Genomic DNA, 22368 nt, shown 5'->3' with positions numbered 1-22368 from the left:
TGGATTTGCTCGCATTTAGGGGGTTAGATTCCTAGCCCACTTGCAACGACTGTCATATCCATCCCCAGCCATCGACTTCCGGTCCCTCCGATCCCTCCGGTCTAACCCTGCTCCTTCCTCACTAACCTCGGAGCTCCTGTATTCCGCAATCCTCTCGGTACCCCTCGATGGTCACCACCCCCTCATTTCAATTTATTACCTACGCCTCCCTAAGTACGGAGCCCCGAAGACTTCCGGACAGCTCCGACGTCCGCTAATGCACTCCCACCTCCGCTGGGCAATACACTCACCTGCCCTGCAGAGCCCACCTTCGGGCCTATCCCTCCTTTCCGTTTCTGGGTTATTGCCTGCCTTTCCGCTAACCCTGCGACCCGACTCGTCAGTAATATTCAGTTGGCTAATGTTTAACCCCATTAGCTCCGCTCCATTCGGCTCCGCCAATTGCGGACCCATCTTCGCTGTAACCTTATATATATCCCACTTGTACATAGGTTACACTCCAGTAATAAAATCAACTAGAGTTACCCCCCTTCGGTTCTGATTGCCAGTCAGTAAGTTAGGGCACAGATGTGTCACTAGGCACAGTGCTCTTGGCAGAAGTCGCTGAGGCCAAAGCCCTCCGCTACGGAGACTCTCCCTCGTCTCAAATCTGGTCTCTGACAACGACCCAGAACAGGAATACCAGGTAAAAGAAATGGTTGACCATCAGTGGGATGACGATAAGTCCTTATGGTTCCATGTCCGATGGGGACTTTGGTGACCTTACTTGGGAACCCTTGGCCAACATCAGCAAAAAATTGTTATGCTCCTGAGTGCTCTGGAGTTGTCAGGGCACACCCCACCTGACCCTGTGCTGCACTGCACTACTCCACTCCCCCTGCTATCACTCCCCATTTCTCCTTTTCGCTTTTCTTCTTTCTTTCTATTTCCATTCCACAGTCGACTTCCCTTTCTCTATGTATCACTGCACACCTAACCCCGCTCCCCCAATTGCTGTGCCCACCATGTGCATTCAGTACGGCGGCATGAGTGGTCACTTAGCTAATGAGCTACTCCGTTGCAAGGCGTCAAGGGGGTTGGGACTTCAGCTTCAACGACTTTGCCAGAGCATTGCGCCACGCATTCTAGGCTGTCCCATATTTCACCTTAGCAGGAAAGACCTTGTGGCAACGTTGACTTAAGCGGTGTAGGAGAAATAATATTCAAAGAATAAAACAATGATCTATCAGAATAGTCAACGAACAGGTGACAAGTTCAGACGTTTAACAGATCTCATGATCTTTATGAGACTGGACAGACATTAGAAGATCATTATAAAATATCTACACCCATGTAGTATGAGATTTAATCTACTACAATCATGCCTAGAACTTGACATAGGTGTAATATTCAAAGAATATATCCCTACAACAAGAAAATAGCACATAGACGGCAGAATAAGAAGGAACATTGGGAAAGAAATGTAAATATCTCGGGAACCAGTAAACTTTTGACTGTAATCTTTTTACCATCTGGAAGGACTGTTTCTTAACTTTATCCACGGTTTTGTTTCATTCTAAAAGCTTCAAAACTGACGGAGATATCGCTCAAACGGCGAAACACCTTATAATTCATATATATTTATTTGCTAATTCTTACAAAAGGTAATGTGACTCAAGGGAAATATATTGGCGCCCGGGAGTCTGGCGGACCGAATACCATATGATAGAGTATTCCCCGGCGCGGGCGGACAGTTTTTGATCGCATCAGAAGAGGAGAAAATGCTAAAAAACCGGATCTTGTATATTTTCCCATGATTCATCAAAACTTTTTGATTTTAAGCCCAAATAAATCGGAACAAAGGAATGATTGATGATCTGGATCTCGGATCATAAGCATAAAGTGATTCAAAAGTCCGCGGATCAGTTAATTAATTGGGAAGGCTCTAGAACATTAGTAATGATGTGGCTTCACAAAAAGGGGTCAATTAGAGAACAGTCTAGAAAGTTCCTTTATAGCCGAGTCATTTCTAAAGATAACCGTTCGTAATTAAGGCGGTGTAGAGCATAGCTTCAGCGCTACAAGATCCCGCTGAGATCGGCCCAAAAGACAAAGAAATGAATTACTTATTGCTGAGTCATGTCCTAAGTCCATTATTAAGCTTACACAGCCCAAGCCCCTATATCATTCTAGAACTATCTATAATACAAATGTAGCACATGTAACTAGTGCGAGGCGTGGGAGTAGAGAGGCCTCTGAAAAGCATAAAAGGCCACCGCTTCTGCCCCCTCTCAAACCTCAGGTAGAAATAAAAGTTTAATTCTCCTCACCAGTGGTTGGTTCGTTTGCTCCAAAAGATAAAAGCAAATATTAGTTGTTAGCTAATATAAAACTAACACGTCACTCTAAGCGTGAGTTAGGGTCAGTTAGACACAGCTGAACAAAAGTGTCATAGTGAGAATTAGTGAGAATTTGGTGGAGGGACTTCTTAATTGAATAATCTCTCAGCAATACTTGGTTATCACACCACAGGAGAAAAGTGAGCGATCCTGAACCTGCTAGATAACTAGCACGCACTCTAAGCGATAGAAAGAGCAGTTTGGTCACTCCTGTATTGAGTAACATTTATTGCGGAATTATTTTATTAGCAGTTTTCCTTCAGTAAATTATCAGGAAAATCACATCCTACTGAAAAGTGGTAAATATAGGTGTAATATTGACTAGAAATCATAGTAAAGTCAATATAGAATTTTATCCGTAGACGATCTATACATCAGGTGAGATCGTTGGGGGGTGTTTATTGTTGTTTAGACAGTGAACAATCATATATTTGGCAACCAAAACACGGTCAGTACGCAAATCAGCACAAACTCTAATATCGTTATTGGACGTAGGAAACTGGTTACATAAGGTGATCCAGCTCCGCTCCTTCAGCGGGGATGAAGTTGAGAGGTGAACTTAAGATGAGAGTACTTGGGGGGGGAATTCTAGTCGATATTTGAACTAAGGTACATCGACAGTAAGCTACAAGTATAAATAAGAAAGGAGAACGGAGAAGGGGCCGGTCGGTCCGGCACGGGATGGGAGCGGGATGGTAAGTACGACAGAACTAAAAGAGCGATGAGGACCAGGGAAGTGGAACAGAAGAAATGAATGGAACAGAGGATGGCGAAGTTGGGAGGCAGAATGAATAGGCCGACAATCTAGGCGTGCAGATCAGAATGTCAATATACGAATAGATCAAATGTCAATAAAGGAATAACCAATTGTCAATAAAGGAATAAACCAAATGTCAATAAGGAGCAGATCAGTGGCAACCATAACAACTGCTAGTTAGTTAAGCGAATGAATAAGAATAAAACGGTATCGGCCAAATGGCTGAGGAACTCTAAGTGGTGGCAGGAGAACGAAGGAGGCGCTGCTACGGGGCCGTAGAACGGGAACCACTATCGGCGCCGCTAAGCGATGGGCAATGGTGCGATTAACAGGCGCAAGTAACAGGCGCAAGAATGGGGGTGCAGAAAGTGGTAGAGGGGCAGGGACTTTGCGGGGCCATGACAGGTGGGAACAGAAGAAGCAGCCTTCTTCTCAACTTCCCACTTCAGACTAAGTGGTCGGGGATGCTCACCCCGCAATGGGACCGCCACTATGCATAGCCGACATCTGTCCCATCGAGTCCCTTGTGCTGGGACCTCGCCACTTTCGGAGCTGTCCCTGACAGAAAGCTCCTGGGAGGGTCCAGGAGCAGCTGGGAGTGAGACCAAGAACAATCAGGAAAAATCAGAACAGCAGAAAATAACAATGCTACAAGGCTTCCACTCACTTTCTTATTCAATTTTCAGACTTTCCCATTAATTCAGTTCTCATTACTTCTCGGGTCTCTGAAAGTATTTTCCATTTTTCTCCATCATTTCTTCCTCAATTTCACAAATAATTATATATCCTGAAAGTACTTTAAAGGCACTACAGTTCCTGATTTTTTTTTTGATTTTTTCCCTAAATTTTTTTTTCAACTTTTTAGAGACCAAAATTTTCCTCCCACCGCTCCTGGCACATTGCATACTCCTCACCACTCCCAGCTGCTCCTGAACCCCCTCCCAGGAGAACACTATTGGCTCCAGGAGTGCCCAATCTGCTGTTTTGTCACCCACATGCTCAGCCACTCTTGATGCTCCAGAGCATAATGGACTTTTGCTGATGAACGTAAATGATCTAATTGCATTGGATGACTACCTAATAGTACAAGGGGTAGAGAACATCAAGGAATTAAACCATCAATGATGGGACCAGATGCCAGACAATAGATCCAGCAGGCCATCACGACTGTTATGGAATGGGATTTTCCCATTTTTAGCCTCTTATGGGCTCTGTACAGTACAAAGTCACATGACATGTAAATAATAACAACTTAACCAACAACTATCACCAAAAACACCCAATGTCAATGTCCCTGTAAACCTCATTGTTACAACCTCTGCCATATTATCTGTAACACCATTTCAATGTCACAACCCCTCCCTGCACCTGAATGCTATAGAAATGGGCCAATTACTAGGCCCCATTTTTATAACAACAACTGCAGCATGAACATCACCTACCAGTCCAGTACCAACAGATATCAATACCTTATCATGGCCAACTGTGGCATTGAAGCCATGAGTTGCCTAAACTGGCAGGTCTGGGAATATCTGAAGAATATTGGATAAATGTGACAGAAGCGGGATCAAATTCTGCTTCCTACCATCAAATTTGAAATTGCACAAATGAACTCAGCTGAATCCCCCCTCATTGATTCCCCTCTCAACCTTACCCCCATCAAGGAAGCCCTTGTTGACTCCAGCCCAAAATCACCACCTGTAAGTCTAGCCACAGATGCTGCCATGTTGTCAGGGGATGACCTCCAGGTCCCCATGACCCCTCTCTCTACAACCCACAACCTGACCTGTAAACAGCCCTGTCCAGGGCACAATCTGCTGTGGGTAAGAAAGTGGAATAAACAAAGGGCAAGTAATGTACACTTGCCTGCTGTAGGTAAGAAAGTGAGAAGATGGTTAACTTCTCACTTTCCCACAGTGGCCCCAATATGGCAAAAACTTCCGGGGATGCCCGGAAGTCACATGAAGGATGGGAACCGGGCCTGGAGCATGCAGCATGCAGAGCATGCAGGGCAGAAGTGCACATGCGGGTCCGGGTCTGGGCTAGTCAGGGTGTGTGCCCTGACACATGTCATCAATAGACAACAACTCTACAGTCATTCAGACTGTTGCCCTTGATGTGCCCAACACAGGCATTTTAACTCCCTTTGGTCCTGCCCACTTGCATAAGCACAAGTGAGAAGTATCCCCACCTGCCTCGTTCCACACTGTAACAGGTCAATTGCCTTGACTCAAGACAGAGAAGAGGGGGAGGGTTGTAGTGATTGTGTGTGTGGTTCATGGGGTTGGGTTTTGGTCCTGGGGCACTACTGGGTCTGCTAGAGCCTCAACTAAACACTCACCTACATATCTCTTGGATATCAAGGCCAAGGATTATGGGTAGAGGTATCTTAGATGTTGGTGGCTAGCTCAGAAAGGTGTTTGGGGTTGTGGGTGGCATCTTTGCCACTTGGATGTAACTAGTTTTTCACTCTTGCATGGGTCTATTCAGTGCTAATTTTTTATATGGACTGGAAATAAAATGAATGGATTGGGGAAATGCATACGGGCCAATAGGTAACCGTAAATAAGGAATGTCCAATCAGGGACAGAGAAACAATAAAAGAAATATGAATGAATGGGGAAATTGTGACAATGGATCCAAAATGGAAATTGTAAAGTTAACTCCACAACACCTGGCTACAGCGCCCGCCTATCCTCCTGTCAGCAACTTCCTCGTCTCCAGCTTTCCAAGGAACCCTTATTTGTCCCAATTGGTGCAGTAGTTCCTGAGATATGGCCATTGACAGGTGCTGTCAAGACCACATGAGGCTCTACACTGCTGAACCATCCAAGTATGGGATGTCCATTCTGGGAAATGCTCCGTGGGTAAAGGGGGAAGGTAGAGCATCACCATTCGGTAGAAAAATGGCTAGATTTAATGTGTGGTTGTGGAGGTCTGGGGAGGGGGTGAAATTGGCAGTGTGGTTGGGTGTGTGTGAGGTCTCTGGGGTAGCTCAGCACACAGAGCCGTAAGTGATACAAAGGTGTGTATTTTACGGTAGTGTGTAAGCAGTTACCCAGAGGTTCCCGCTTACCCATGTGACTATATGTATCTCATTACATGTGGCTCGGGGTTCGGGGCTATTGCCCTGACATTCTCCCCCCTTGCGTTGCATTTGCGATGCATACAACATTGATGGTGAAGAAAACAAAGTTTTAATAATTGGTTTACATTGAGTTTGAAATAATCAATGAGTGTTTTGTTGTCACCACTTTAAAGTGGGCGATTTTTGTACATGTCGGTGAAGGAGAGAGAAAGGGTTTAGGGAATAAGTGAGTGTGGGCCGTTACTTTGAAGTGAATGGCAATACATTGGTATCACAGGGAGAGAAAAAAAATGGTGGAGTTTGTCGAAAATGAATTTCGACCCAAAGGTTGTATGTCTTTGGTGTTCCTCACTTGTTCCATGAGGGTTTGTGTGTAAGTGGTGTTTACACATGAGCGGTGGTGGATGTGGGTCTTTTTATGGAGTAGAGATTTCCGCAATTGTTACTTGTGGTTCCTCGCATACAGTATTGTGTGTGGGGCCTCGAGTTGGGGGAAGGTGTTTTCACAGTCGCCTCAATGGCATATTACCATGTCACTTTCCCTTTCCTCAAGGGTGGAGTCATTGCCCAGAGGAGGGTTTTCCTCCAGGTTGTTCATCTGGACATCCGATTGCTGCGTCGGATGCGATGACATAGCCTGGGCTACATTGTTGGGCTGTGGGCTCGACGAAGTGGGCACTCCCTGGGTGGGAGCGGGTTGTTGTGTTCCTGAGCTACTTGGCTCAGGTGTGGAGTACGGTAGGTCTACCATTCTTCCTGTGGGGAAGGGTGGTCGTTGGGCTGGTTGTCCAGTGTGGAGACTTGCATCTCTTTCACGGTATTTGGAAGCTTTCGCTTCCCACTCTGCAATTCTTGCGGCGCATTCCTCAGGAGTCCTGAGTGGTTTGAACTGGGACTTTGGATAGGTGGCTTCGCCTGAACTTTCCCGGGAGATTTTTCCCTTGTTCTCCGGGGGGTTATGCTCCTCCGCGGGTCTTGCAGTACTCGGGGGTCCCGAGAGGTATTTCTCGGTTTCCTTTGCTTTTTCGCAAAGGGTTCTGTGTGCCTTGCCGCTTTTGAAGGTGGCTTCGGCCTGTTCGTACCAGTGTATGAATTCTTTCCCACTCATGCTTGTCCACCAAGCATATGCGGCATCGTGCACCGCTTCTGACCCTGCTATTCTCATGGGGAAGTTGGGGTCGATTGTTACGTCGACTGGAGCTTCGACTTTGCTGAACTCGTATAGCATGTGGACACTTCCCTGCAGGGTAGCTTGCCCATAGGGTGCTGAGGTACTCAGTGGCCCACTGCCTCTGGCAGTGGTCCCCATTTTAGGGTCTGCTGTCGGTTGCCTACCGCTCTCCCTCTTCCCCTCGACATGGGTTTGCCCTTCTGAGGGCGGGCCCTTATGCAACCCAAACAGGGTCGCCTGCCCACGGGGTGGCAGGATAGTTGGTGCCCCACCCCTTGATGTGCTAGTCCCCATGTGGGGTCGTGCCTCATGAGGCCCGGAACCGTATCCCCTCCCCCTGACCTGGGAGGCCCCTGTCATAATGGGTTTGGCAGTGAGGTCTGCCAGTGCACGTGCCTCTCTGAGCTCGCATTTCAGTAATTTGATCTCCCTTTTTTGGAGATTGACCTCTCTCTCTGTGTCTTTCAGAGAGTCGAAGATGCCCTCGGCATCTCTTCATGCTCTGTTGTATTCGCGCTGAAGGAGAAAACGAAGGAAGGTCAGTTGGGAGGTTCAAACGAGACCACCACCAAGCTGTTCCCTGGTTCTTTAGTTAGGATGGGGAAGTGTACTAGTGTTATTTATTGTAAATATAGTACCAATCCGAGTGTTTTGGCTAATTCTATTTTTATGGGTTAGTTTTAAAGTTCCTGGGAATTGACTTACAGATAAACCGAGCCCTGCGGAGCTGTTTCTTTATTGGAATTTATTAATTTGTCTAGGTGTAATTCTGTGTAGCGTTGTTTAATTTGGATTTAAATTTGAATTTAATCTTCTACTTGGTGAAGTTTCAAAGATTCTATTCAGTTAATGAAGTTGGATTGTGTCTGGAGTGTCCCTTGGGTTTATTTTATTTTTGTCTTATTTTATTGCTTGTTTTAACAGTAGCAAGATAACTGTTTTGTGTTTACACTTTGAAATCTGGAGTGTTAACCAGCTCTCCTGTTGAAATATCTACTTAATATTTCTCTCCTTAATTGCTGCCTTTTACTACAGTGGCAATCTTAACTGTATATCACTTTTTCGCACTGGAGTGACAACCAGAAATGCTTGAGAAAAATAATACTCTATTTTCTTACTTCTCTAAGGGGGGTGAAAAGTCGCAGAAAGGGTCTCCCTTTTATACTCCTTGGGTCGCCTTCCTTTTTCACGCTCTACCTTCTATTTACAGGATTTATTTACAGTGTATTTTTCTCAGACTGAATAAAAATGAAAATTTCATGCTATAGTTCTACTGTGCCTTTGCTGCGCTGAACTGCAGTCAGACTGCGCCTAGAATTCTTATTGTCCTCCCTCGCCTAAGCTATTTTAATGGTTAATTGGAACTTGGCTGCGCAGCATTTGCCACAGTTACTTATTTCAAATTCCCTATATATACCATTAAATTTGCTATGACTCGATGATTCTGAATTCAAACTTCGCATTACTATGCGTACGGCTGTGCTGAGACCTTCAGCTGATTTATTCCATTTTTATTTAGTGACATTTAGTTAAAATGAGACTGAAATGGTAAATGAGTGAATTATTCAGATTTAGAACTGAAAGAAAAAGTTGCTAGTAGTCAAGAATTACTCAAACGAATGTGTTATAGCTCTCCACTTCATTAGAATATCGTTCCCTAAAATTCCCGCCATGGTCCGTCGTAGTTTAGTGGTTTTCGTGAATTTCGTTCATATTCCCTGATTCCCCTTTGTATTATCACATCCTAGTCCTCCATATGTATTGTTCATTGTTATAATAGGTCGTCCTTGGAGATTTCATATTTTTATGTATTTTATTTAGGACTCTGGACCTCTTGAAGCTGTTTTCCCGCGCGTTTTCAGGTTTCTAACTTCATGTCCTTGTATCTCATTCATTTCTGGGTGTTTTCTCACGTTCTTGGTATCATAAATTTTCATTTATTCCCACCTTTCCAATGGTACTAAGGTTGTGTCCTATTTCCTGGTATTTGTTGAGTTAGCAAAAGTTCGTGCGCACATTCGGTAATCACGTGCATCATTCCCATAGTCGTTCGTATGCAGGCACTGTTTCCGTTTAATTGTTCGGGATTTATGATATGCGTGGGTGTTTATTTCTTTCATATGGGCTTCTGTGATTTATTTCAGATTTTTCCCTCATGATCTAAGGTTGTTTTGCACTTTCCGTGCTTTGTTTTGACTGGGCTCTTCCTTATTTGGACGGAAATTGGTCTTCGCGATCTGCCGAAGTGCGGATCTCGGTTCTGACAGCCGGTTCCCTGCGCATCGCCACCCTCACGTGTCATTACACATGATGCGGATTTCTATATTCCCGTCATGGGTATAACTTCACAACGGCTGGACTGTTTGGGCTGAAATATTGCATAACTATAGTTCCCCATTTTTAATAATTTCCGTGTAAATTTCGTTGTATGTTTTAATTATGGATCCTATGCAAACATTGTCTTATCCCTAAGCTCGGACTTTTGATGTCACTAATCCCGTTATTGGATATCTCATTAACGCATGATCCTTTTATTATGAAAATTTGGGAGGAGTAAGATTGGATCCCTTCCTTTCTAATGGGCTATCAAGCTTGTCTCGGTCGTTACTGGTTAATCTTCGTGCTTCCCTTTTAGGCATTGTCCTCGTTTTTGCAGGAGTTTTAGTCATATCTCCGTTGTTTATGAGTAGTTTCCCCTGTAATTACTCTCATTGGGTCCGTTTGGTGGACATCTATATTTCCTATTATAAACACGACTTTGAATTTTGCATTAGTTCCTGAGGAATCCTTGTTCCGTGGTACTTCCATCCTTGGCTACGTGTGCGGACGTGGGAAAGTAGTTTTCGTGGAGGTTCTCTGATTGTTTTTATAGTCAAATCTTGGTCAATTGTCCTAATTATTGGTTTAATATTTGCTATAAATTCCCCGAGAATTCCGTCTCGTTGATGGTAAGCTTGAAGTATTTTTGCTATTTTTCTTTCTTTCGATTTATCGTGTGTAGTCATAATAATTCGTAAAAATTCGTAAAATTCGTTAAAATTCGTGTCCTTCTATTTTCTCATATCTACTTGTCATATGAGGTTGTGTGATTTATCTGGCATATTTCCATAATGGATTTCCATAGTGTGGCCGTTATTTCTCCTACAACGTACAGTCTCAATGTAGAGGGATGTGTCATTGATGTTTCGGAGTATTCAGGTGACTTGGGATGAGTTGTCAGCCTTCCCAGAGTTGATGAGATGACAAGCATGGCGAATATCAGTGTCAGAAAGCTTGGATGGATGACCACCACTGGGCTTGGGAACATCAGAACGGTGTTTAGACCATAGGCGAGTGACAGTGGAGTAATGGTGGCCAGTAAGAACTGAGATTTGGCAAGCACTATGGCCAGAATCAATGAGGGAAAGGATTTGTTCAACTTTTGAAGTGGCTAAAGGGTGCATTTCGGATTTGGGGCCTTATCATGTGAAGTCCTTCGGTATTTATGCTGTATTAATGTCATTTTATTTACTAGTGTGTACAGTAAACAATATCACATGACATGTCACATAGCCTGGGGGTACTCCAATAAACTGTTGCAATGACCTGGGTAGTTTGTAAATTACATAACATAACCAAAAATGGGAATATTGCTTACATAATTGGCAGATCTTTAGATGAGATACTTTCCCATGTTCTGAATATTTTTTTGAAATTTCCAAATACATTTTCATTGTGCTATAAGGTCATGAGTTGAAAAGTGAAAAACATTGCAACGGTTTATTGGAGAACTGTACATACTCATTTTGGACCTCAGTCTAAAATCAACCAGAAATGCCCCCTAGAGACTTCCTGCTCACTGCCTCTGAAATTAAGGACCAAATGGACAAACAGCAATGGCACAGCACTCCACATGAGTTGCTGAGGCCAAGGTCCCTCCTTGCTAAGTCTCCAATTCCCCTCCAGAATTGTCCACCCTCACCCAGTTCTAACACCCCCTGGGGAAAGAAATCCAACCATCCCAACTCTGGGAAATGGAGAAAGATCTCTCAGCCTCACCTGAGCCCCAACCAATCCATGAAAGGATGATTATCCCACACACCTGACGACACTGAGGTTGGCTACAATGCCTGCCCACTCCCAGGCAACTTCGACTACAGGGTCCTCAGAATGCACAGCCCACACCTCCACCTCAATGTGACAGACGAAGCCTGCAAAGCATGGAACCAAGCCAACCAGCATGCAGTGATTATCATCCCTCTCTACATGGCATTCTCCCTCATGAAAATGCAAGAGGCAAAGGATCATGCCTTCACCTTCATCAAAAGAGCATTCCTGGACTCAGCAGGAACACTTAGCACCATACTGGCTGCCAATGCAATTGACGCCCAGGGAGATGACCCCCTTCCCTGGGGCATCATGATTGATGGACTGACACTCTGCAATGCTGCAACAATCCTCTACCACCAATTCTGGCTATCCAAAGCATTCAGCTTTGTAGTGCATCCCACATCTGATTTCACCTCTGACTGGATCAGGAACTGGGCATGGACAGAGACCAAACAGCCATCCTAACATGCCTGAGGACTACCCTGAATCACCCCTCCTCAAAAATTGGGAAATACCTCATCAAGAATGTTGTAGGAGTGCATAACAGGTGTGTTCAATTTCATGGAAACTTATGCAGCAAATACATCAAAATTTGGGCTCCCACCCTTGTACATTATTAGGAAAAAGGAATTATAGGGGGGAGTAATAGAAAAGAAGAAAGAGGATTTTTGTATGAACCAAAAGAGCCTTTCTGCGAAGAAATTGGTTGAGAATTGGTGGAGAAATTCAACCTGAGATGTCCTCATGTGCAAAGTCTGTGCACTTGACTGTGACCATGGGAACAAGGTCAAAAGTTGATGGAAGAGGACAATTTTGGGGTCATTAAATCCAGAGAGATGCCCAATGACTCAGTGTTGCTAATCAGTTCAGTGGTTGTGGAGATATTCTGATTATTGGGCATGATGGGAGTCACAGGACGATATGAATATTTGGATGCTCACATGCAAGCTAGTCTCAATGAAAATACGGGCTAGTCAAATGATATAAATGTTGAAGAAGTCATTGGAGGAGTTTTGGAATTATTTGGTCCAAGTTTCCCTGTGCATGGATAATCAAGATATGTATTCCACATCTGAGAATCTCCACCAAATTTCACAAGATTAGTATCGTTAGAAAGCTATGGATAAGGAGAGTTGAATGGAATAAAGGGACACAGTTTTGATGCAGTGTTTGGAGTGGTATGAGGAAGTTCGTGTTTTTCTTTTCATTTTCTTTTGTTGTTTGAAAATTTATTCTAAGCCAACAGCAGCTGAACCTTACTGCCATTGTTGGTGGAGGCTTAGCTCAGCCAAACCCATATATTTCGGACTCTTTTCCCAAGTTGTATGTTGCAGTATGGGTATATCTACTTAGTGATTGAAAACGGAATAAGATGATTTCCCCCCCTCACCCCTCGCTGCCATTCCCCAGCCCCCATAGCTGCTCCTGCAGCTATCCTTCTCAGTGAGTCGCTCTCCATTTGTTAAATACTATGTTTCACTTTTGTTTGTTTTTGGTTTTTTTTTTTGGTAATGTTCAACTTTCCACCCTCTCCCTAAACCTCAGCTTTGCACACCACCATATCTCCCCCTCCCTTTTTTTTTGTGTTCACTGAACACTCACATTCTTTCTTTATTGTGTGCCCACTAAGCATTTCGGCTCTGTACTTTACAATCAAGTTATATACATTAATAGTATGTTCAGGTTTAGCCTGCTTCATCCATTATGGATAATAGTAAATTATACAGGTGGGTTTTGTTATGCATCAATCATTGTGTAACAATTCATATAAAACCCGAGGGTCTATCTCATATTCCCAGGCTCACTGGCTGAGTGGTAGGGTTGTACTATATTGCTATAGACTGTATTAGTATTTCAATATAATAAATATATGTGGTATGTATCCAAATGTTTTGTCATATCCCAGAATCCCGACCCCACGCACTCCCACCACACCACACCTTCCTAACAACTTCACCATCCCCTGCACCATGCCTCCCCCAAGTCACCTTCCTTCCTGACTGTCTCAGCTCTGGTCTGGTTGCAGCACACCGAACCTTGGCCACTCCCATCCCGGAAGCTCAGTCCCAAGTCGGAACATTCAGAGACTCCAGATTTGCTCCGATATCCCGACGGACCTCCAACATCCTGTGACATACCCCTAAACCATTTCTCCACCCATTTCATTTATTGGAGCCACCTAACATCCTTGGGATACGCAACTCCGCTTTCGGAGCTACCCGCATCCTTCGGTGACCTCACTCATGTCATCACTTATTAGTCACCTTCCATTCTTAGCATGACTACCTTCTTCTTACCATTCAGTCGGCTAACCCCCCTTACCCATTTCTCGTTCCCATTCATTTTCCGGCCTCTTACTCTGCCCTCCTCGATCCGACACCTCGGTTCCCTGTTAAAGATATCGTTCGGGACCTTTGGTACCTCTCAGTATCATTCGGCACCTTTCGGTGTTCTTCTATTATCATTCGGACTTTGACTAAGTCCTTTCCATTCCCCCTTATAAATACCTATAGATTAGAACCTGTAGTTCCTCAGTTCTAATCTTGACTAAAATGCTACCCAAAGTCCCTCTGAGTGAATCCTGTTCCCTTTCTACAAGATACCTCAGACATAAGAAATACAAGGACTAACTGAGACATAACGGAGGCACAGCGCTCCCTCTGAGTCGCTGAGGCCACGTCCTCCTTAGAGCCTCTTGTACCATCCAGCAGAACTGGGCTTCCTGGAGAAGCTTCGGTCCACTACCAGAGCTCTTGGATCCCCCTCTAGTTGAGCCCCACCTGCATTCGGACTCACGCATTTTCCCTTATGATCCAGGTTTTGACATGTTTGTGGTATATGAGGTTGTTGGTTCAAACTCCCAAGGGAGTACAAATAGGTTCATTTCTTTTTGGGCTATTGCTGTGGTCACGTTGCAATGCATTGAAACTCAATAAGTTGCATTGCAATGCATTTGAACTCAATGGGTCACATTGCAATGCATTTGAACTCAATGAGTCATGCTACAATACGTTTAAACTCAATGGGTCCTGTTGCAATGCAGGGCTGGCTGTTGCAATGCTAAGTAATCAATGCAAGACTTGCATTGCCACCATCCCGTTTTGGCCATTGTATTGTGTTGCATTGAGTTACAATGTATTGACACAGATTTGCATTTTTTCGGACAAAGATACACTTGCGATACATTTCAATAACTGGTGGGTGCCTGTCAGGGCTCGGTCCTCGATCAGGGACAGCCCGACCTCAGGCCTAGGTGTGTGCGGTGTTCCAGGTGGTTGGGCGCTAGACCCGGTCCTTAGCTCCTCAAACTCACTGAAGGGACTAAGCGGGGATTGAGTTGTCATGTATTACAGAGGGTAACTACAACTTGCCTAAGCGGGGATTGAGTTGAGAAGAAGGGTAAGTTTCCCTATTCCCTGCTTGGCTACTATAAAAAGGAAGTGTACTGTACAGTTCATAACGTGACTCCGGGTAGAAGCCGAGCATGTTCCCGCAACTCGGAAAAGGTGTCACATGGGTTAAGGCGAGTTGCTCGCCTTAACCCACGTGATTTTTCCCACGGGCTCACATGCGGGCTGAAGTTGTGAGAGGTATGTAGGAATGGGGAGGTCTGGGAAGGTGGTTCTGGGGTGTGGTTGGGTGCCCTGACAGCGGGGTCAGGGGCCGATCCCTGACATCACCCCCCCTCTATGCCACTTCGCCTCGAAGTGGCTGTGGTCCGTGGTTGGGGGGTTTCCTTTATCCTCCTTGGTCTGGGGGCTTCCGGGTGGGCCTGGTGGAATTCTTTCAGGAGGTCTGGGGAGTTCTCCAGGTTCTCTCTGGGGAGCCATTCATTTTCTGAGTTTGGCCAGCCAGAGAATTTGACGAAGTACCAGAGCCGTCCATACCGGTACCTGGAATCCAGGATTTTCTCCACTTCATACTCCTCTTCTCCATTCACGATGTCCGGGCCAGGGAGCGGGTCTGCATGGCGTTCGGAGATTCTGTCTGGGGCGTAGGGGCGGGTGTTTGAGACCGAGACTACCGGGTGAATTCCTCTTTGACGGGCCGTAAGCTGTAGCTTTACTGCTGCTGGGGATACCACCTTGACGATCTGGAAGGGGCCGATCCATCTGTGGTCAAGCTTCTTGGTTGGTCGGTCTGTCGTGTAGTTTTGAGTGTTGAGCCAGACTTTGTCCCCAACTTGGTAGACTGGTGCTGCCTTCCGGTTCCTGTCATAGTACCGTGCCATCTCTTCTGCTGCATGCTCTAGTGCTGCCTTTGCTTCCTCTTGCATCTTCATCATCCGAGAGGCAAAGTCATTAGCCCCTTCGACTTCAGACATGCGGGTCGGTTCGGTCCCCATGCGTGGGTGTTGCCCAGAGTCAAGCTCGAAGGGGGTGCGGTGGGTGGAAGAGTGGATGCGGTTGTTATAGGCGAACTCGGCAAGCGGCAGCCAGTCAGCCCAGTCATCTTGCCTGTGGTTGACGAACACCCGGAGGTAGGTTTCTATTTCCTGGTTGACACGCTCCGTCTGGCCGTCAGTCTGTGGGTGGTAGGCTGTTGAAGGGGCGAGCTTGATCCCTAAGAGGTCTGCTAGCTCCCTGGAGAAGCGGGAGACAAATGCGCTGCCTCGGTCGCTGAGCACTTCCTCTGGGAGGCCATGATGCCTCCAGACGTGTTCGAGGAAGAGCCGGGCCACGCCTGCTGAGTCTACCATAGTGACTGTGGGGATTGCGTGAATGCGCTTTGAAAGTCGGTCTACCACTACCAGGATTGCGTTGTACCCCTTGGAGTCTGGGAGTTCTCCAATGGTGTCTACTGAAATCACCTGCCACCTGCGGGTGGGGACCTTGTTCGGGATGAGCTTCCCGACTTTCCGAGATGGGAATGTCTTCACTCTGTTGCAGGTGTCGCACCCCGAGACGTACTGTGCAACATACTGTGCCATCCGGGGCCACCAGTAGTTTCGGGAGACGAGCTCCACAGTCTTCCACCGCCCAGGGTGGCCTGTTGCCACCGAGTCATGGTGGAGTTGTACCAGGTCATGGCGGAGCTGTGGGTCTTTCGGGACATACACCCGGCCCCGGTGGAGGATCAGTTCCCCTTCCTTCTCCCATTCATCCGAGTGTAGGGTTCCCCTTTCCAGCTCTCTCATTGCCTTTACCACTCCCTCGTCATGCTCCTTCCCCCTGCGTATCCTGTCCAGGATGTCTGCCTCTTCTCCCTCCACTGTGACCCCCTCCATAGCTCTGACTTCAAACCAGCCCGGGTGTAGGAGGGTCATGTCCGTGTTGTCGTCCTTCCCTTTCGGGTGGTCCGGCCGACGTGAGAGGGCATCGGGCTTCCCCATGAGTTTCCCTGGTTTATGGACTAGCAGGAAGTGGAAGCGGGAGAGGTAGAGGGACCACCGTGCCTGACGCCGGTTTAGCCTCTGGGCTGAGCGGAAGTAGGAGAGGTTTCTGTGGTCAGTGTATATGTCGAACCTCTCAGGGGTGCCTTCAAGGAAATGGCGCCACTCCTCCAGGGCTCGGACTATGGCAAGCATCTCCTTGTCATAGATTTCGTAGTTCCTCTCTGCATCTGAGAAGCCCTTTGACATGAACGCCACCGGGTGGAATTCCCCATCTGTCTGGAGCTGGGAGAGTACTGCCCCTGTTGCGAAGTTGGAGGCATCACACTCCAGTCGGAACTGACCTGAGTCCGATGGGAAGGTGAGGACCGGTGCTGAGGTGACAGCCTCCTTCAGCCCGTCAAATGCTTCCTGTTCCTTTCTCCCCCAGGTCCACTGCTTTGACTTCCGGGTGAGTGTGTGAAGGGGCCGGGCCTTCTCGGAGAAGTCCTGGATGAAGCGGCGGTAGAAGTTGACGAACCCCAGGAAAGACTGGACCTCTTTGACCTTCGTGGGTGCTGGCCAGTCAGTCACTCCCTGAACCTTCACTGGGTCCATGGCAACGTGGTTCTCCGAGATGACAAGGCCCAGGTAGTTGATCTTCCGCTGCTCAAACTTGCATTTCTCCGGTTTGAGGAACAGCTTCCGGCCCCTCAGTGTGGATAGGACCTCCCGGACGACCTTCCGGTGCTCCTCCAGGGTGGGTGTGAACACCAGGATGTCGTCCATGTAGCAGATGATGACCCCTCGGTCTATGAAATCCCTGAGGATGTCATTCATCATGGTCTGGAAGGTGGCCGGGGAGTTGCACAGTCCGAAGAACATCACCATTGGCTCAAACAACCCTCGGTTGGTTGCAAAGGCCGCCTTCCACTCATCTCCCTCCTTGATGCGGACGTTGTTGAACCCCCACCGGAGGTCGAGGGCTGAGAACCACTTGGCATCCCGGAGGCGGGTGAGGATGTCGGAAACTAGGGGGAGGGGGTAGGAGTTCTTGACAGTGATCTCATTCAGCTTTCGATAGTCCTGGACCAGCCTTAAGGAGCCGTCCTTCTTCTTCACGAAGAACACTGGGGCCCCCATGGGGGATTTGGATGGGCGGATCCGCCCATTTGCCAAGTTCTCCCTGAGGAAGTCATCGAGCTCCCCTTGTTCTGCAGGGGACAGTGGGAAGGTCTTTCCTCGTGGCAGCTTAGCCTCGGGGGTGAGGTCAATGGCGTGGTCCCAAGGTTTCCGGAGTGGTAGTTGATCAAAGGCCTCTTTCGAGAAGATGTCCCTGAAGTCTCGGTAGCACTCGGGCACCATCTCCTCGAGAGGCTTTTCCCCTGGGGTGGGGTCCTGCGCTCTTTGGGCCATCCGCTGCGATGGGGTGGTGGTCGCCCTCAGGTCGTGTCCCCATCCTGGGGGAATCATGGCTGCGTACAGTCCATCCCCGGGTTCTACTGTGAGGTCAGGCTCCTTCGGAGCTATTGGCGCCACCCTGAGCCTTTGGCAGGCAGGTGGGCAGTGGGACATGATGACCTTTTGTCGGGCCCAGTCCACCTCCGGGTTGTGGTGTGTCAACCACGAGTGACCAATAATGACTGACTGGCGCCCCAAGTTGGTCACTGCAAAGCGAGCTCGCTCCGTGTGTTGACCAAACGTAAGGAGTGCGTCCACCTCCTCCGTGATGGATCCATTCTCATTTGGGGTGCCATCCACATTGTGGACCGGGATTGGTTGGGGTAGGGGGGTAGTCTCCAGGCCATGCTTCCGGACGAATTCACGACTGACAAACATCCCTGTGGCCCCTGAGTCTAGGAGGGCGGAGGTGGTCACTGAGGCGAGAGAGGTGGTTGCAGTCAGCTTCACCAGAAGGTTGAGGGAGCGAGGAGGGCGTTTGGATAGTACGTAGATCGTGGGTGGGGGAACAGCAACCTCAGCCGAGGCGCATTGTGGGTTCTCTCTGCGGGGTTTTGTGGGTGTGGCTCTTTTTTTCTTAGCGATCACTCGGTGTAACTTAGGTTGCGCTGTAGTCCTGGAATTGCCATGGTATCTACATGCAGGTACAGTGACGCTGGGGGACGACCGGGGCACATCCCTCACCGGTCGTCCTCCTGAAAATCCTCAGCAGGTCTCTCCTCCCCCGCTTCCTCCTCTGCACGGTCCAGCTCCTGGGTGAGGGGGCGGTCCTTTAGCAGGTCTGCGATCGCCCGGAGGTCTTCCGGGGCCAGGCGGGTCATCTCCCTAGGGGCCTCCCCTTGTAATGTGGCCCGGGCCTGATAGGGTCTCGGCCTCAGGCAGTCTCGGGCTATGTGCCCTAGCCGATTGCAGTTATAGCAGGGTCCAGTGCGCCTCTGCTCGGTCCTGGGGGGCGGATGCGGTCCAGGTCCATGGGTTGGGGGCCGACTTTCGGGGCTGGGGCTGAGGGTGTGGATGCAGCGGGAGGGGGAACGGGCCCGGGAGGAGGTCGGGAGTGAAATGGGGATGGCTTGACAGCCAGGGGGCGGGCTTGAGCTTGGGTGGCTTGGAATCGTCACCACTGATTGTCGAGGAGGGAGGCTTCACGCTTCCATTCTGCCCATGTCGTGGGCATGGGCCGGAGGCGATAGATGTTTTCGCGAAGGCGTGGGTGAAGGGCGTGCTCAAATCGGTCCACAAGAGCAACATCTCCCATTCGTGACACTGGGCCGTGCAGCTCAAACTGCTGGATCAGTTTGTCTACCGACTCATTCCCTTGTCGGAGTGAGGCAAGCCTTTGACGGGCTGTGGCTTGTCGGTTTGGGTCTGCAAACATAGAATCGAGTTCTGCCGCAAAGTCATCAAAGGAAATGGCTGGGGCTCCTGGGGCAAGGAGGGTGTTGACGCGTTGGGTGGCCCACGGTCCGGCAGTCCCTCCTTTCATGTATGACAGGACAAACAGAACTTGGCTGTGTTCGTCCGGGAACTCGGCATGGCGCATGCTCATGTAGAGTCCACACTCTGCCTTGAAGCGGTCTAGGTCATCTTGTGACCCAGAGAAGGGGGTAGGGGTGGCTACTTTGGGTGGCTTATGAGCCAGAGTGGGTGTAGGGGCCGGGGCTGGGGCCGTGGGTCTGGTCTGGGTGGCCAGTTGGGCCTGGAGATCTTGGAGCTGGCGGGTCAGCTCCGCTATCTGATCTTCCAGCGACATCGGGGGGATAGAAGTAGGTTGAACCCTTCTTCTGCTGTCAGGGCTCGGTCCTCGATCAGGGACAGCCCGACCTCAGGCCTAGGTGTGTGCGGTGTTCCAGGTGGTTGGGCGCTAGACCCGGTCCTTAGCTCCTCAAACTCACTGAAGGGACTAAGCGGGGATTGAGTTGTCATGTATTACAGAGGGTAACTACAACTTGCCTAAGCGGGGATTGAGTTGAGAAGAAGGGTAAGTTTCCCTATTCCCCGCTTGGCTACTATAAAAAGGAAGTGTACTGTACAGTTCATAACGTGACTCCGGGTAGAAGCCGAGCATGTTCCTGCAACTCGGAAAAGGTGTCACATGCGGGCTGAAGTTGTGAGAGGTATGTAGGAATGGGGAGGTCTGGGAAGGTGGTTCTGGGGTGTGGTTGGGTGCCCTGACAGCGGGGTCAGGGGCCGATCCCTGACAGTGCCACCTGACATGGCAGAACCCGCCACTCTTCTCAGGTTGCCTCCTTCTGATATCTCACTGATATAACATGTACCCAGAGTACTGTGGACATTCACCCAACCACGTACAGTGGGAATGCGAGAGCAGTAATGCAAACATGCGAATCCCTATTGAACAGCCCACAAACGCAGAAGACCACATAATCAGACTTGAACGAACACACGCAATGCGTTCCAGACAGCAGACAATGGCAGAAGAACACCCACCCAGTCGCCGGATGAGACACAATCTATTGACTCACCTACAATCCTAGACGAAGATGAAGACCACAGAAACGCAGACACCTTCACCAAACTGTGCATCACTGATCCATTCTTTTCTATGGGCAAAGACTCAAAGATGGATTACTCTCCCCCAATGAGGATGACAAGGGTAAAGGAAAATCACGAGATGCCTGGGCTGTGAAGTGAGTACCATGTGATGGAATCCGTCTGCTCAAACTCTGACAGTCTAACTGTTTTGGCGGTAGCTTCTATCATTGATACTCATCCCCAAAAAAGTGATTTGATCATGTCCGTATCTTGATGTCTTCTAGATGCGTCAATGGATGCCGTTTCATCTGACGACTGGGTTTGTGCTATGGTCTACTGTCTGGATTGGCACGGGACCCTCTACATCTTCTAAGGTGAAACGCTTGCAAGACTGTGTTTCGTGCGCGAGAACTGAAGAATGGTGTTAGGACCTCCATCTGATCGGACAACAAAGGAAATGGAACTCACAAATGCATCGAGGCCATTCCAATGACTCCCACCCCTTTTACAAACAATAATTCGAATCGGTCACGTTCCACCGATGCTCCGTGTTGATCGAAAGTGCTGACATCGACCAGGTATCTTCTCGAGTCATGGGGGAGGGAATGGCATGTCCTTCTGGATCCCGATGTGGATGGGAGAAGATTGTGGGACTGACTTCGGTGTGCACGGAGGAAGACCCTTCTGCGGAGGTCGAAGGTTCTGTGCTCAAGTGAAGTGAATGACGGCCACAAAGGATAACCATTGGTGCTTGTGCTTACTTTGGAATGCCTCGACAACACTGATCTTTTGGCAATCCTTAACGGACGGTGTGCGGATTTCTTTGAACATTGCGTGAACAAGACGGCAAGTTGCTGGGTAACAATCGAGAAGTAGAAAGAATGCAGGGGGAAGATAAGAGTATCACTGAGAATGGATAATAATGGGAGGACCCTGGGTTATCCAGAATTGGCAATAATGGAGGACCTTGTCATCAAACGCATTCAATCAAGGTCGAAAAATTTACAAGACCCGCTACAGAGTAGCGGGAATTACATTCTCAAAGTCAGCCCCACTTTCAGAATGAGCTCTTTCATCAGGAACCTTTGTCACTTGTTTAATATCGACCTGTCAGGCTGATGCCACCCTTCTATTCTTCCTTCCTTCTTGACTCAATGTTACTCCAGGTTCTGCAGGTCAACAGCGGTTGGACAACATAGCAGTTAACTCTTAGATTATATAGAGTAATATAAACATGTGTAAATACATGCGCTGAGGGTGCTTCCTCCAACAGATTCCGCTTACTTCTCTGTACATACTGTCAAAATGTGTGTTTGAATCATTATCTGAGAGGACCTGCTGCAATGGCTGTGCAGGTTTCAGCGATGCGAAGCACGCACTCTAGTATTAATGCCGGTCTGTAAAGCATTTCCCCAAGGTGGCAGTCTCTGTACCAACACAGACGCGTCGACCTGACCTTCCCCCACAAACCCCCAGACAACCTTTGCCCCCGAAAGCTATGGGGGTTCCACCCAAAAAAAAAAAAAGAAGAGGCAAAAAATTTTCAATAGCTTAAAATCTGGTGACCTTCCCATTCCCACGCCCACATTGGTTTCTCATAGCTCTTCCCCTACCGGAATT

The 22368-nt window shown here is 48.0% G+C and overlaps 1 protein-coding gene across 1 annotated transcript; it reads left to right on the top strand.

The window, feature by feature from the left end:
• Nucleotides 1-11543: 11543 nt before the first annotated feature.
• EI90DRAFT_3023516 (uncharacterized protein) lies at nt 11544-11948 on the top strand (the record flags this gene model as incomplete). Its single annotated transcript, XM_039057875.1, has 1 exon — nt 11544-11948. The coding sequence occupies one exon, from the start codon at nt 11544-11546 to the stop codon at nt 11946-11948; it is 405 nt and encodes a 134-aa protein (XP_038907827.1).
• Between the last annotated feature and the right edge of the window lie 10420 nt (nt 11949-22368).

Source organism: Cantharellus anzutake (assembly GCF_015039405.1).
Source record: "Cantharellus anzutake strain C23 chromosome Unknown EI90scaffold_216, whole genome shotgun sequence".
In the NCBI taxonomy this organism is placed as follows: domain Eukaryota; kingdom Fungi; phylum Basidiomycota; class Agaricomycetes; order Cantharellales; family Hydnaceae; genus Cantharellus; species Cantharellus anzutake.
The sequence above is the reverse complement of the archived record's forward strand: the minus strand, read 5'-3'. Positions and strand labels throughout refer to the sequence as shown.